General features: G+C 39.4%; 1 protein-coding gene across 2 annotated transcripts in view; it reads left to right on the forward strand.

Moving 5' to 3' along the window:
• Positions 1–14278, forward strand: part of LOC308403754 (netrin receptor UNC5C-like) — a 192360-nt gene that overhangs the window by 140663 nt on the left and 37419 nt on the right. For both annotated transcript variants that reach the window (XM_080893459.1, XM_080893460.1), the window contains exon 5: positions 12520–12700. In XM_080893459.1, the coding sequence (XP_080749585.1) occupies positions 12520–12700 (181 nt within the window). The remainder of the gene's footprint in view (positions 1–12519; positions 12701–14278) is intronic.

Genomic DNA, 14278 nt, shown 5'->3' on the forward strand with positions numbered 1-14278 from the left:
TGTCCAATTACTTTTGGATATCTGAAAGTAGGTAATGTGTATAAAAATGGTTAGCGGCATAATTACAAAAAGCAGTCATTCTTCAGATACTTAAGGACTTAACTGCAGTGGAGATGGGAGCGAGGTCAGTTTGTCCAGACTTTTTATTGGCACCAAAATGTGGCCATTTGTATTTGTTAGAAAGTTACAAATTATCAGATAAAGCAAAGCCAATAAATTAAACAACAGAAGGAAAATGAACACACTCAGACACACACACTGTCTGCTCTGTGCAAATTTGCTTAACCTTGATTGTCCAAATCAATGGCTACTACTTTTACACTTAAGTGGTAAAGTTAGAACGCTTAGATATATAACAGGTCGATTGCAAAGACTACTTAGATGTTCAGGAAGGAAAAAACAGTTTAATGTGAAAGCTTTCAAATGGAGAGCATAAAGCAAATGCATAGACTGAGTACTATATATATATATATATGCAAACATATATGTTTGCACAAATGCCTGGTGTACCATTATCAAACAATTTGTAGTGTTACTGTAAGCAGTGATCTCCAAATCAATTTGCAGATGTTCACATGCTGAATGATGGCCATGGATAGCAGCTTCAGCTATTGTCTACCTATGAGCACAGTGAGTGAACGCAAACTCCCAGGTGCATCATGGTAGTTTCATTTAATCCATTTAGACAGTGATTTCACTTGAAGTGCCATCTTTATTTGATTCTAAAGAAAACATTCCAGGACAAATTATTTTAGTCTTTTTTCCACTCCATGACTGTTACGCTTTTGTAATTGTTTGAAACAACAAAGTCTTTTTCTTCATCTTAACACAATGAGTTAATTGTTTTGTCTAATATCAAAACACACACCCACACACACACACACACTTAGACTCACACTCACAGACAGTCTTCACCATATTCAAGCGCGCTGTTGGATTAAATTTCTATTAGCTTTCCTCGATTGAGTTTGAAGATTGTTGATTAGCCAGTAATAGCCTTTGTTACTGCACTAATGAATAGCTTGATTACTATTCTACTAAGCTACACATCAGGACCCAGGTTGGCGCTTGTGTAGGTGTGTGTGGCATCTGCTGGTATTATCGTCTGATAAACACACACAGACAGTTATAGCCAATTGTCTGGGTTTGTGTCAAGAAAGCTTATGGCAGCAGGAGAGAAAGATAGATGGTCTGCTTTGCCAGCACACATCTCTCATTGTCTCTCTCTCTGCTGTATCCCTCACTTCATCTGTGTCTTTGCCTCTCAATATGTGTCGTCACACCTGCTCTTTTTTTCTCCTTCCTACTGTCACTCTGTTGTCTTATTCTTCATTCCTGCTTCCCTTCCCTCCACCTCTGTCTTCCCTGACCCTCTTTCATTTGCACTCTTTTTCTTTCTTTCCTTCGTTCTTAGATGTCCTCCTTTCCTCTCTTGTTTATTTCCACTGATTAGAGCGACTGGGCTCTTGAGGACTAAGTTGGCGTGCGTGTGGCTTTGTTAAATGTCTGTGAGAGCATATGGGCATATGTGAGTGTTTGATAATGGAAACAGGCATGGTAATTACAGAGATGGCTCTATAGATGCCAAACAGAGCCAGTAATAATGAGTGTGGCACATCTGGTTGTAATGTGTCAGTGTGTCTATCTGAGTGTGTGTACTGGCTGGGGGTTGAGTGGGAAAGGGCAGTCAGACAGCTGGAGTTATATATGCTTCACCAAAGATACAAATAAGCATTTTTTGCGACAGGCATACCTTTCAAATGTCACCAAGGCATCGCGCAGACATGCCTTGATGACATTTGAAAGAGAGAGAGAGAGTGATTAAAGGTCATACAAGTTCCTTATAAAAGCAGCAAGTACTCAGCATCTATAGGAACTGGGTATGTTAGTGTACTTTCAGATTCCAGCCTTGGACACGAAGTCATACCAGTATTTATGTCACATCAAATCCTATTCTGAAATTACACATACCACATACAATACAAAACTTAACATAGCTTCTGGCTCTGTAAAGTGTAGCGAATGCGTACCTTAAACTTGCATTCTTGTTAAAGGTCATCGGAGGGGCATAGCTGTGGTTGCCAAAAATATTTTAAAAGTCTTGTACAAGCTAATTGGAAAACGGCCCTTGCTCTACCTTTATAAGTGCATTGTTGCCTAGTTTATGGTCTCTTTCACGATGTTGGGGCATATATTTTGATTGTTCCGAATGTCAGTTCAGTTCGATTTGATTTATTTATAAAGCATCAAATCACAACAATAGTCACCTCAAGGCAATTTATATTGTAAGGTAAAGTCTTCACAATAATGGAGAGGAAACCCCAACAATCAGATGGCCCTTATGGGCAAGCACTTGGCGACAGTAGAAAGGAAAAACTCCCTTTTAACAGGAAAGAACCTCCAGCAGAACCAGGGTCATGAAGGGGCGACCATGTGCTATGAACCACTGGGAGGGAGTGGAGGGAGACGGGACAAAAGACACACCGTGGACAAATTTAATAATGTCTAATGATTAAATGCAGCGTGATGTATAAACACATAGTGAGCTGGAAAAATAAATGAGTGAAGAAGAAATACTCATTGCATCATGGGAAGCCCCCCAGCACTCTAGGCCTATTGTAGAATATCTAAAGGAGGATTCAGCTGATCCAGACTATCTAGAAAGTAGAAGCCAAACTGGGAGCTTTGTCCACAGAAGATTGGCCTGACAGCTGAAGGCTCTGCCTCCCATTTTACTTTTAAGTACTCAAATAAACCAGCAGTCTAAGAGTGAAGTGCTCTGTTGGGGTGATGTAGTACTATGAGGTCTTTAAGATTAGATGGAGCCTAATTATTTAAAGCCTTTTATGTGAGTAAAAAGATTATAAATTCAATTCTGGATTTAACAGGGAGCCAGTCAAGAGAAGCAAGTATGGGAGAAATCTGCTGTCTCTTTGTAGTCCCTGTCAGTACTCTCGCTGCAGCATTTTTGGATCAACTTAAGGCTTTTCAGGGAGTTTTTAGAACAAACTGGTAATAATGAATTACAGTAGTCCAGCCTAGAAGTAATAAATGCATAAACTATTTTTTCATCATCACTCCGAGACGTGATGTTCCTAATTTTAGAGATATTGTGCCAAAGTATTATCCGTGATATGCTCTTTAGCTAATGACTTGAGATTGTCAGGAACGTGCAGTTTCACTTTCATACGGATATGTTAATACATGGTAATGCAAATGCACAGCAAAGACACTGTGGATAATGTCTACAGAAACCAAGAAATAAAGCTATTTCAGGCCATTCACCAATAGACTGTTTTTGGCAGCATTTTTTTTCACTTACAAATATCACTTACCTTTAGTAGAAAATAAATCATCCCTTGTGTTTTTGATTAAGTACAAACTGGAGGCACTTGGTTAATATCAAAATCATCTGACCATAACTAAAATTATCATCTTTCCTAGACTAAAGTAATTTAGTCCACACATAGTATACAGTTTCCAAATCACATACATCTGTGTCCTGCACTTAAATAGACAAAACCAAAGCACAACATATGATATCAAATGTTCTCACTTGAAATAATCCTGCCTGGAATCCACTGTGAATATCGTTGCTGTGTGGGAAGAAACTGGAACAACTGAAGGAAACTCTTGCAGATGCGGGGAGAACATGTAAGCTTGAGGTGACAGGGCTAAACTCTGAAGAGCAATCTTCATGAATGTCTCTTTACTGTCTCTTTCCACTGACACCCAACACCCCAGTGGAAATGAAGCCTCCTGGAACAGGTGTAGTGTGGGTTTGGATTGTTAAAACATGGAAATCGAATGCATATTTAGTTCCCACCCACACATAGGTAGGGTAATCACTATTAGAGCTCTTTAACCCACTCACATAAGGACCCAGATAATATAAGTAATCAAGGGGATAATCCTCAGCGATGAACATACATATTAACACTTCGGCATTTCACAGACACATCCAAACACACACACACACACACGGGCTCACACATGCACGGCGTACAGCTTGATTTCCGTGATTTGACTGCAGAATCAGGTTGTAATTTAACTAGCCAATTTTGTATTCTGTCATACTCTCATTGTGCTTATTGTGCATAGATGTGTTTTTGGCTGCTCCTATTTTGAAAAATTAATGTTGTGATTCAGTGGCAGATTCTACCCATAGACCTTGTATCACTAAGCTGTTATCAGCTCCCTTATGAGACTCTTTGTAGTGGCTCTACAAAGCATGTCATATTTTAGCATTTGCCATAGATACTCTTTGTTTTGTTATCTTACTTCTTGCTCTGTGGTCTGCCATTTATTTTGCTTTTGCAAGATTTATACTGTTTCTTTTTGTGACACAATATGACTATGATGTTCCTGCTTTGCTTTTCAAAACATGCTGCACTACAGTGTAACAAAAGGCAATATATATCTCTCTCCCTTTATGCCTTGGCCTACTTTTATCTTTCATAGCATACAGGCACGTCTTTGTTCCACTGCCAAAGAAAGATGCATATCTTAATAGATTGTCATTAAATGCAATGCATTTACCTTTTCTCCTGTTTTGATTTGTTTTTAAGTTAGAAAACAGCTGAAAGTATTTGCATATTTAGATATGCTCACTCCCCAGTACAGCAATATCTATCACCACAAGTGGGTGCGTTAGTGAGAGCCAGGGAAATGCAAACCTGCTTTTATCTGGTAGTCTTGCTCACAGTGTATACCTGTAGCCAAACCAATGTCAGTCTTTAGCTCCAAACGGCAAGAAAACAGGAACAAAGTGAGTGTGTAATTGTTCAGACAAAGCCTTTATCCTTTCAACGAAGAAGCCCTTTTGATTTCTTTGTCTAAAGAAAAAAGAATGGACTCTTGCTGAACTTTTTTTTCTTTTAATCCTGTTACAGTTGAAACGGAGGGCATTGTTACAGCTTGTGTTTGCAAGCGTATCAAACGGTGCCTTCTGACACACTCAGGTTGTGTTTGTGATCACACTCAGAAACACTGGAAATATTTTCACACTTGCATGTATAATCACACATTTCATGTTTATGCTGATAAAAAAAACTTGTGTAAAAAAAGCCAAAATGTAACTCACAGGTAACTTTGCAGCTGGGCTTATTACATATGTATTTTGTAGGAGTTTCACTTTATGACCATAAAAATATGGGACAAAACCACTTAAAAGAACCAGAGAAAAGTGATTTTACTAAGCTTTGCAGCAAACACTTTATTGAACTGAATTTTTAAAAAAAAAGAAAAATCTTATTTTGCGCCTGAAATGGTTATAATAGCTGTCACTAGGCAGGTTCATTTATTTGGAATAAGAAGGGGAGAGTTTTATCAGTGTGAGTGCATACTTGGTGTGACTGGTTTTCTCAAAGCTGTAAACAAGGTGCCAAAACATTGGTTGTATCCTGTTAGTCTTACTGGTGCTCAGTAATACTGTTTTTTGTTTTGTTGTTTTTTGGGGGGTTTTTTGAGGGCAAAATCTAGATGAACTCCAGCTGGAGCATCGGGGAGAGAAGAATCTCAATATAAAACACATTCAAGGATGCATATTTTTTGTCCCTTTTTACAGTGGGCTGATTGATTTGCTAGTTTTTAGTCACACTTCTACACAGAAAGGTGCCTCAAGGGTTGTTTGAACCTTTTCTCTGCAGTGACCACACAGACCACTTTAATTTCCTTCTCTAGTGTCGGGCCAGTAACATCATACTGAAATGTTTGTCAAAATGCAGCTATTGCTATGACTGAGTGTCTAAAGTGTTGCATGAGTGCATGAATCTTACAATGTTGACTTGCATATCTCCAGCCTCACACTGTACATCGCAGTAACATTAACGCATGGGCGTGCGAGCTTAGAGCTAAATAATGTTTTTGTATTCTTCTACACATCAGTATTGATCCCACAGATTTATAGACACACCATCCAGCAGAATTCCTAACAGAAGACTTTGTCTATAAATAAAATAAATGTATCAATTCTCATTTATTTAAATTGCCATGCTCTTAAAGCCTGCACTGTAACATTTTTGTTAGTAGATTACTCGCTCTCTCACCTTGTCTGCTCTTTCAAATTAGTATATGTATATGTTAGGGGTGCAACGATACACAAAATTCACGGTTCGGTTCGGTTCGATACTTTGGTGTCACGGTTCGATATTTTTTCGATACAAAATAAAATGTTAATGCCTTTTTAATTTGTCATTTATTAAAATTATAAATATATATTTTAACTCAAAAGTACAGTTTTTAAATTTAACCCTAACCCTAACCCTTGTGCGTGTTTTTTATTTTGACAGCGAATGCGCACCTGCGGACCACTTATGTGCAGCCCTGGTTATTTAGCTCGTCATATTGCAGCCACAGAAATTATTTTGGCCATGAAACCATAAAGCTGCACTTTCTTTTTGCCTTATAGTCTGATTTGTCATAACTTCTCCGTTTTTTGGTAAGCTTTTCTTTGGCTGTCACTTCTTCACCCTGACCTGTCTTATTTGGCTCAGCAGAACTAAAATATATATACTGCTGCTTTTACACACGCACTCACATAAGCTCAGCGATTCTCTGCGCGATCAACCTCTCACATGTTTAAGCTTGCTGCGGGAGATTTCACTTGTCATGTTTGCATAGTAAGCTAACGATTAATAAGACAATGTCAGAGGAATTGGTGCGCAAATTATCATCACTCACAGATCAGTGCTGTCGCTCTCTATACACAGTTCACGCGATTGCAAAGTGAAAGCAAAAAAACAAGCGCAAATTCAAACGCGATTTCAATATGTCACATATTGACAGTGGCTCACCGATGCCAATGACATAATTACCCAGCTACATTTCCGAAAGAATGCAAAAGCATTGACATATATTTTTCCTTCCTACAATAGCCGGACGGGCAGGGCAGAGATAAATTTTGGTAGCCCGACTGGAAAAATCGCTAGCCCCAGGACATCGGGCTAGCGATTTTGCGAGCCCTGTATCTGATTGAGGAATCACTCATCTTTGGAAAAGAGAGTTTATTACAGAGAAATGGCTCTTTCCAAAATAAAAGCTATACTATCCGCTTCTTCTGGGCTATATTCTCAGCAGCATATTAAACATATCAGGTCCCCATAAGGAGAATCATGTGCTAACGGCTGTCTAAATGACTCGGGTAAAGTTTGTAGCATGCATGCTTGTTGTTTTTGTCTTTGCACTAGGATGATGTCGGCGTAAATGTGCAGTCATATTCGTTGTGTTCCCACTAGTGCTTTCAGGTTAACCTCGTTAAAATGACCTTAACCCCACAACATGGCAAATCTCCGTTAACGAGCTACCCCTGATAGCCCCGTGCATGGGGCTAGACGGCCAACACGTTAACGAGCTAACTGCGCTAACACACTAGCTCCCACCCATGTAATTGAGCATTGCGTGGCACATCCAACATACTGTTTTACTTTAGTCCATGACGCGCTTACCTTCAGGGTCATACGTCACATGAAAACCAAAATAATTCCAAATGCCAGATCTGAATGAGGGTGGGAGAGGTTCAATTTGCCATGTTGCAAGGAGAGCTTAACTTCTGTCTCGCTAGCTTGCCCTGCGCTCTTCCTTCTGACGATGCTGTCTGTGTGGAGCGCTCAGTGGATCTGCGCTCGACAGTGCAGCCTAGGCGGAGTAGTCGAACACAGATTCACTGAGCACTCCACACAGACAGCATCGTCAGAAGAAAAGTTGATAAAATAAATTACAAATGTTGTATTGTTCGATACATATGCGTACCGAACCGAAAGCACTGTATCGAACGGTTCAATATCGATACGAATATCGTTGCACCCCTAGTATATGTATATGTAAGCTAATTTGCACTCTTCTTGGCAGAATGCTGGTCATCACTGGAACAAACTATCTGCGTCTTTGTTTATAAATCAGTGCGCTGTGCACTCCCATCAGCGCTTTTTTGTGATCTCATCACACCAATCTGCCTCATTTAGTGAATTTGGCCATAATAGTTGGGATTAGGTAAGTAGCATTCATGGTTAGAGTAGGAAATAATCAATGTAAGTCAATACAATGCCCTCTCATGTGACAGAAACACCACTTTGTGTGCATGTGCACGCATGCGATTGTGTGGGAGAGAGATGAGGGTCTTTAAAGTTTTGCTCGATTGGATGTGTGCGCGGGGGAGCGGGGGGGCTGGGGGGGACGAGATAAGAAGAGAAGGCTTGAGTGAAAATTGGGGAAAAAGAAAGTTTAAAAATGAGGTGTCAATTCTAGTGTTTCATCTGGGCAAGATAAAAGAACAAAGAGAAATCAGTTTAATGTTAACTTTGACGCTCGGAACCTTTGATTCACTCACAATAATTACACTGAGACAGGTAAGCGTGCATAAACACATACTTGCACAGGCCTTGAGATTTTGCTAATCTATTTAAACACTTCGGCGTACACTATTCAGTTCAATTCATAAAATTGAGATATTAACTCAGTCTTGCAGCCACATACATTATAGAACACTTTGTGCACAAATGTAGCTGTGCTCACAGTATGAGGTCAGGAACCAAAGAGCTGCATTTACTTCTCTGCACATTAGCATAATGAACATCCGTTAAGAGATTTTGTTGAACACTAGACAGCCCTGCTAAAATATGATTACAATGTTGTGCAACAACAGATGTCAGATTATAAAACATGATAAAATAAAAAAAAATATGACCGAGGAAAAACACAATATTTTTTTTTCCCCCTAACTACTTGTGGTGTCGTTGCTAAAATATTCATGACATTTAAAACATTGTCAGGTACTTAACAACAGTGGCTGTGCAAGGAGGGCTAAAAATGTATTTAAAATGTGAGAGAAATTAGCAGGCAGTTTTGACATCCTGTTTTATACTGGCTTAACAACACAAGAATGATTAAATGCCACAAACGCGTCTAGGTTGTCCATCCATGTATAAAAAAATTGCTTGGTCTTTCAGACCATCCAAAGAAAAATTAACATTAGACATGAATTCTGCCAGGCATCAGTTCATGCCCTAAGGATGAAGCCCACTTGGGTCATGCAGCAAGACAGTGATCCTAAACACACCAGCAAGTCCACCTCTGAACAACTCAAAAACTCTCCAGTCTGACCAAATTAAAGCAATTCCTGCACAGAGAAGGAGTAAAAGACTATCAGCTATCACAAAGACTTAATTGCAGTTGTTGTTGCCATTACTTTTTCACGCATGACTAGGAAGGTTTGAACAGCATTTTGCATTTACTCGGCGTTTCCTCATCTGATATTAAAGTTTGCTTTTTGACTGAAAACTTTTAATTAATACCAATATGGAAAAACTAAGAATCGGGAAAGGAACAAATACGTTTTCTCAGAACTATATCCATATATTTGAATTGTTCTACCACTCTTCTTCCAGTAACTTAAGCTCCACATTCAGTTAACCTGGGCGACCTTCTATTTGTAACTTGTTAGTTCTGGAGTTCTGTGCATGATGAGTAAAAACAAGAAAACCTTATTGTTAATAGTACGTGTTTTCTGGCATTGCACCGTTTGCCTTAAAGCTGAGGAGATGTTAGCATTTTTATTAAGCATCTATATTTGTTATCCTCTGATATACTCTGTATACATCTCCCTGTCCATAGATGCAGAGTGCTCGCTTACTCAGTGCAAAGTTTAATGGAACACAATCACCAAAAACCTCTGCAGGTCTAGCTGTCACTGTACTGTTGCCTTAAATGTTTTATTTCATTATGAATTTCCTCTACTTGTATTTTATATAAATATAACTTAATGTAAAAGAAAAGGTCACTATAAACAGCATTCAGCATTCCACTGCTTTTTTTCTGTCTATATTTAATTTGTCCATTTCTCTTGTTTTACCGGCTGCACTGAAATTGTAGCAAGCTAGAGTGAGAGAGCCTGTTTGTACGGGTTGTGAGCTTTAGTGTTACAATGCACTGAAAGCCACCGTGGACTTTGACGACGCCTGAAGACTGACGCGTGTTAGACTGATGTGTGCTCTGTTGGCTTCAGACAAAGAGACCACATGTGGTGGCTATTCTACCACTGCCACTGCATCATTAGCCACAGCTGGTGTAAGACTGTGTGCATGTGTGTGAATTGCAAAGGGTGGCTGATTGGATCAAACCAACCTCAAGGGAGAATGTGTATTTGTTATTTTAACTCTCGCCCCCACGTCACCTGTCTCTCTTGGTTTACCCACACGCATTCACATGCTTCCGCTCCTATTCTGTTTCTTTTCTATAAAGTGTGTGCATGTTAGATTAACATGAATGCAAGAGGAAAAAAGAAAAATTAAATTAAAAAAAAACATTCCATTGGATCATCTGGGAAATTTCAGCGTAGCAGTAAATTATAAGTATTACATGAGCATCCAAAGCACCACGAGAGACTATTTTTGTAATACAGTGAACAAGAGACTAGTTTTACCAAAAACAGTGTTACATTTGTTTGCTTAATGCCATATTTTATTCATTTTAAGCGTCCACGCTGTCTAATGGCATGTGTTGGTGATGGCTAATTTGTTGATCCAGGTTTTCAAACTCATTTCCACACACAACCCAGTATGATCTCAAGTGGGCCAGACCAGCAAAATCACTGCATAATATCCTACAAAAAGAAATGCTTCCCTTTCTTTTACTGTGCAGAAAACATTGATGAACAGCTTGACATGTCTTGAGAAAATAAATGTCTTTCAGACAATTTATTTTTCCCCACGTTTAATAAATCTGTCATTATAAAGAAACGCTGCTGTCTTAACTTAAAAAAACACATTAGTGGGACTTTTGGCACCGCTGTCTTACTTCAGTGTGGTATGGCAGGGCACGGGCAATTTCTTTGTCAGGAAAAAACTGACACTGATTCAAAACTGTGGCTCAGATGAAATTACCACTGTCACAGCACGCTCCATTCATAATGGCATTACAACAGAATTTTTCCTAGTGCAGGATACAAAGAAAATATAAATATATAAAAGAATTCGTGTTTGGACCATTTACTGGAATAGTTCTGCATATTATACACATGTATGTATATGTATATACATGTTCTACAGTAGATCATAACTATTTAACTTAACTATTTCATGATTTGGTTTGTATTGCATTACATTAAGTCTATTGAATAATTTGCATTTCTTGTGGCAATGCTTCAAAATAAGTCATAGTCAAATCATTGCTTCCTGTGACCACAGCACTTCTTATATCATAAATAAAAAGAGATCCAAATAGTCTGTTTTATGCTGCAAATGTAATTTCTATTGGTTTTTTCCTTTGCGCAGAAAAGAACACATTGTTTTATACCTTTACAGTATGAGGATAAGCTTATCGTCTGACTGTAAATAAATGTTTTTGTTCCTTTGGCTTAGTCTTTTTCTCTGTATAACCTTTATGTTGTAATGGAAGCTGAAAGGTCACACAGCATCTCACTTAAGATTGAGAATTCACAGCTACATTGCACCCCATGACCAAAGAGTACTACTGAATCTGATTCAGAACTGGGTGGAAAAACTGAGAATAACAGTGGAGAGTGAGTAAACGGCAAACTGAAGAATAACAATGAATTTCCTCTTTTCTGCATCTGAGATATCCATTTCCTAATGAGAAGGGAGGAGGAAATTAAACAACATGAATTAAACAACACAGCTTGGACATTTATGTGCCTGCCATAAAGCTTGGACAGGCTGAATTTATGAGGGTTTGGTCCAGTAAATACAGCACTCGGGAAATCTGATTAGGCTCATAAATAGAATAGTTTCCCGCTGTCCTACCCTTCACCCAAAGTACCTTTCGAAAGCATATGTTTGGGCATTTTCCTTTCCTTTACAGCCACCCAAGGGTTCCTTGTTGTCAAGGGCCCACTGTAAGTGAGGGTCATTCAGATTTCAAGTGTTTAATTCCTGTGACTTGGTGCGTGAGCAGCTTCCTGGTATTTCATTATGCACAATCAGTCTTATTATTGTTTCCTGCCTCATAAAACACATTAATTTGCTTGTAAATTTGTAATCTGTAATCTCAAGGATTTATTCATGAGAGCGGTTTGGGTTACTTACAGTACAAGATGAAGCATGAGAGATCATAAGACAGATTAGGGAGCCGCTAACGGGCGTCCTGTCCTTCAGCTGCTTATTTATTTATTTATTTCCTTTGACTATTGAATATGGCATGTTCTCAAAGCTTTTCCTCATTGAACCATCAAAAAAGATGACAGCAGCACGCTTTCTAAGTCCTACATCACTCCTAAAAGTTTCTAAAAACAAGATTAAACCCAAGAAAGCTTTAATATTTGTATTCTTATTTTATCCTCTGGATCAGTTATGAAAAGAAGATTTGAACCTAATATTATAATTTCCTCTACAGGGAGTATGTGTTGCAAAAAAGGCGTCGCTATAACTTACTAGATATCTTGTCAAATTTAAATTGTTTCACTTCATGGCAGTAATAAACTAGTCCTCTGTAAAACGTCTCTTTGCCTATCATTGGTGTAGAAAAGACATTGTCCTCACCTCCATTTACCCTCTGAATGTCCCCTAGGTGGAGTGGTTAAAGAATGAAGAGGTAATCGACCCGGCGGAGGACAGAAACTTCTATATCACTATTGACCACAACCTGATCATCAAGCAGGCGCGTCTCTCTGACACAGCCAACTACACGTGTGTGGCCAAGAATATAGTGGCCAAAAGACGAAGCACTACAGCCACCGTTATTGTTTATGGTAAGTTTGTCGGTATGTCTTTCTGTGTGTGTAGGTGTGTGTGTGTGTGTGTGTGTGTGGCTACAAAAGCTGTAACAATAGGATTTGGCTTATACATATTTTTAATGTGTGCTCTAAACTTTTTCATTTCTGATGTTAGAAATATAATGATATGACACCTTTTTTAATGCTTTCTTCAGTTATATCGAGTCTCTGATCAGCGAAGCCAGCCCCCATCTGCCATGTGAAATTAGCTCTACTGCCGTGCCAACACTTCCTCTTCGCGATTGTCTTGATATTCTCACCTCACCCTTGACCTCACCCAATTAAAGCCCTCCAATCCTGCCTTTAGTTCTAAATTAGAACATGTGGGCTTTCCACATGTTCCCACTTTCTGCCAAGATTCCCAGCTCTGCATAGATAAAGCAGCATATGGCATAATAATAGCTGTGAAAATCAACAACAAAAAACATCTTTAAATAGCTCGCTAAACTTCTGGTTCTCTTCTAGTGTTGCTTTGTCTAGAATCTGAGAGGAAAGAGTTTGTTTGGTGGAGGCCCATGCCTCATACAACTTAATTTTTCTCCCCCTCTCCCCCCCCCCCCCCCCCCCCCCCACACACACACACTCTCTCTCTCTCTCTCGCTCTCTCTCACACACACACACACACACACACACACACACACACACACACACACACACACGCAGTGTCTCTCTCAAAATATAACACTGACTCCATTCACCAGCAGGACTGTTTCAATCAAAATAACTGAGCGTGTGTGCCTGTTCGATACAGACAGCAAGAGATGGAGTGGTTTGACACTGATGTATCCTTACAAAAATAGATTGTTCAATCTGTGGTTCAATCTTCTCGGCTCCACTAGGGCCTGGCTGACACTGTTGACAAGGTGAAACAGTAGTGGAAAAAACACAGGAGGGGGGAAAAAATGAAGCAACTATAGAAAGAAGGGCGAGAGGTAAGGTGAGGTAGGGGAGAACAGCGGAAGACAACAACTGAGTGAGGAAGAAAAAAGCCTAAAAGCTGAAGGAAATGCATGACAAAAGTGTCTGTGTGTGAATTTACTGGTTACTTTCTGATGATACATTTCTAATTAGGTCTTAGGCAAGGAGTGGGCACTGTCCACTGGGCTGAGACAGAGCTGTCGAGATGCAGCAGTGGAATTTCTACCCACTCCACCCCTCCAGATGCCAACTCTCTCTCATTCTAACTTTATAGCTGATTTCTCTCCTGCTGCCTGTCTAGTCTGCTCTTATCTTTGTCTGCACTGTCCTGCCACATTTTCTCTTGAAACACAGAAACAATAATGCTAAACAACAAAGAAACAGCTAGGTCTAATTACAGGAGGATGCAGATGCATTTTACAGCAGCACAAATGAAAGACATGAGGCAAAAAGAAAGAGACAAAGGAGGTGAAGAGTTTCAAAGAAACCATGGAAAACAAACCGCAGGATTCATCCAGCAGCAGTTCACCTCTCTCTCTCTCTCTCCCCTACACCGGGTTAAGCAATTTCCGAGCCCCATGATAACTGGTCATTTAACATGTGTTTAGCCAGCTACACAGCTTAATGTGTTTGCAT

This window comes from Rhamphochromis sp. 'chilingali' (assembly GCF_963969265.1).
Source record: "Rhamphochromis sp. 'chilingali' genome assembly, chromosome: 10".
Lineage (NCBI taxonomy): Eukaryota > Metazoa > Chordata > Actinopteri > Cichliformes > Cichlidae > Rhamphochromis > Rhamphochromis sp. 'chilingali'.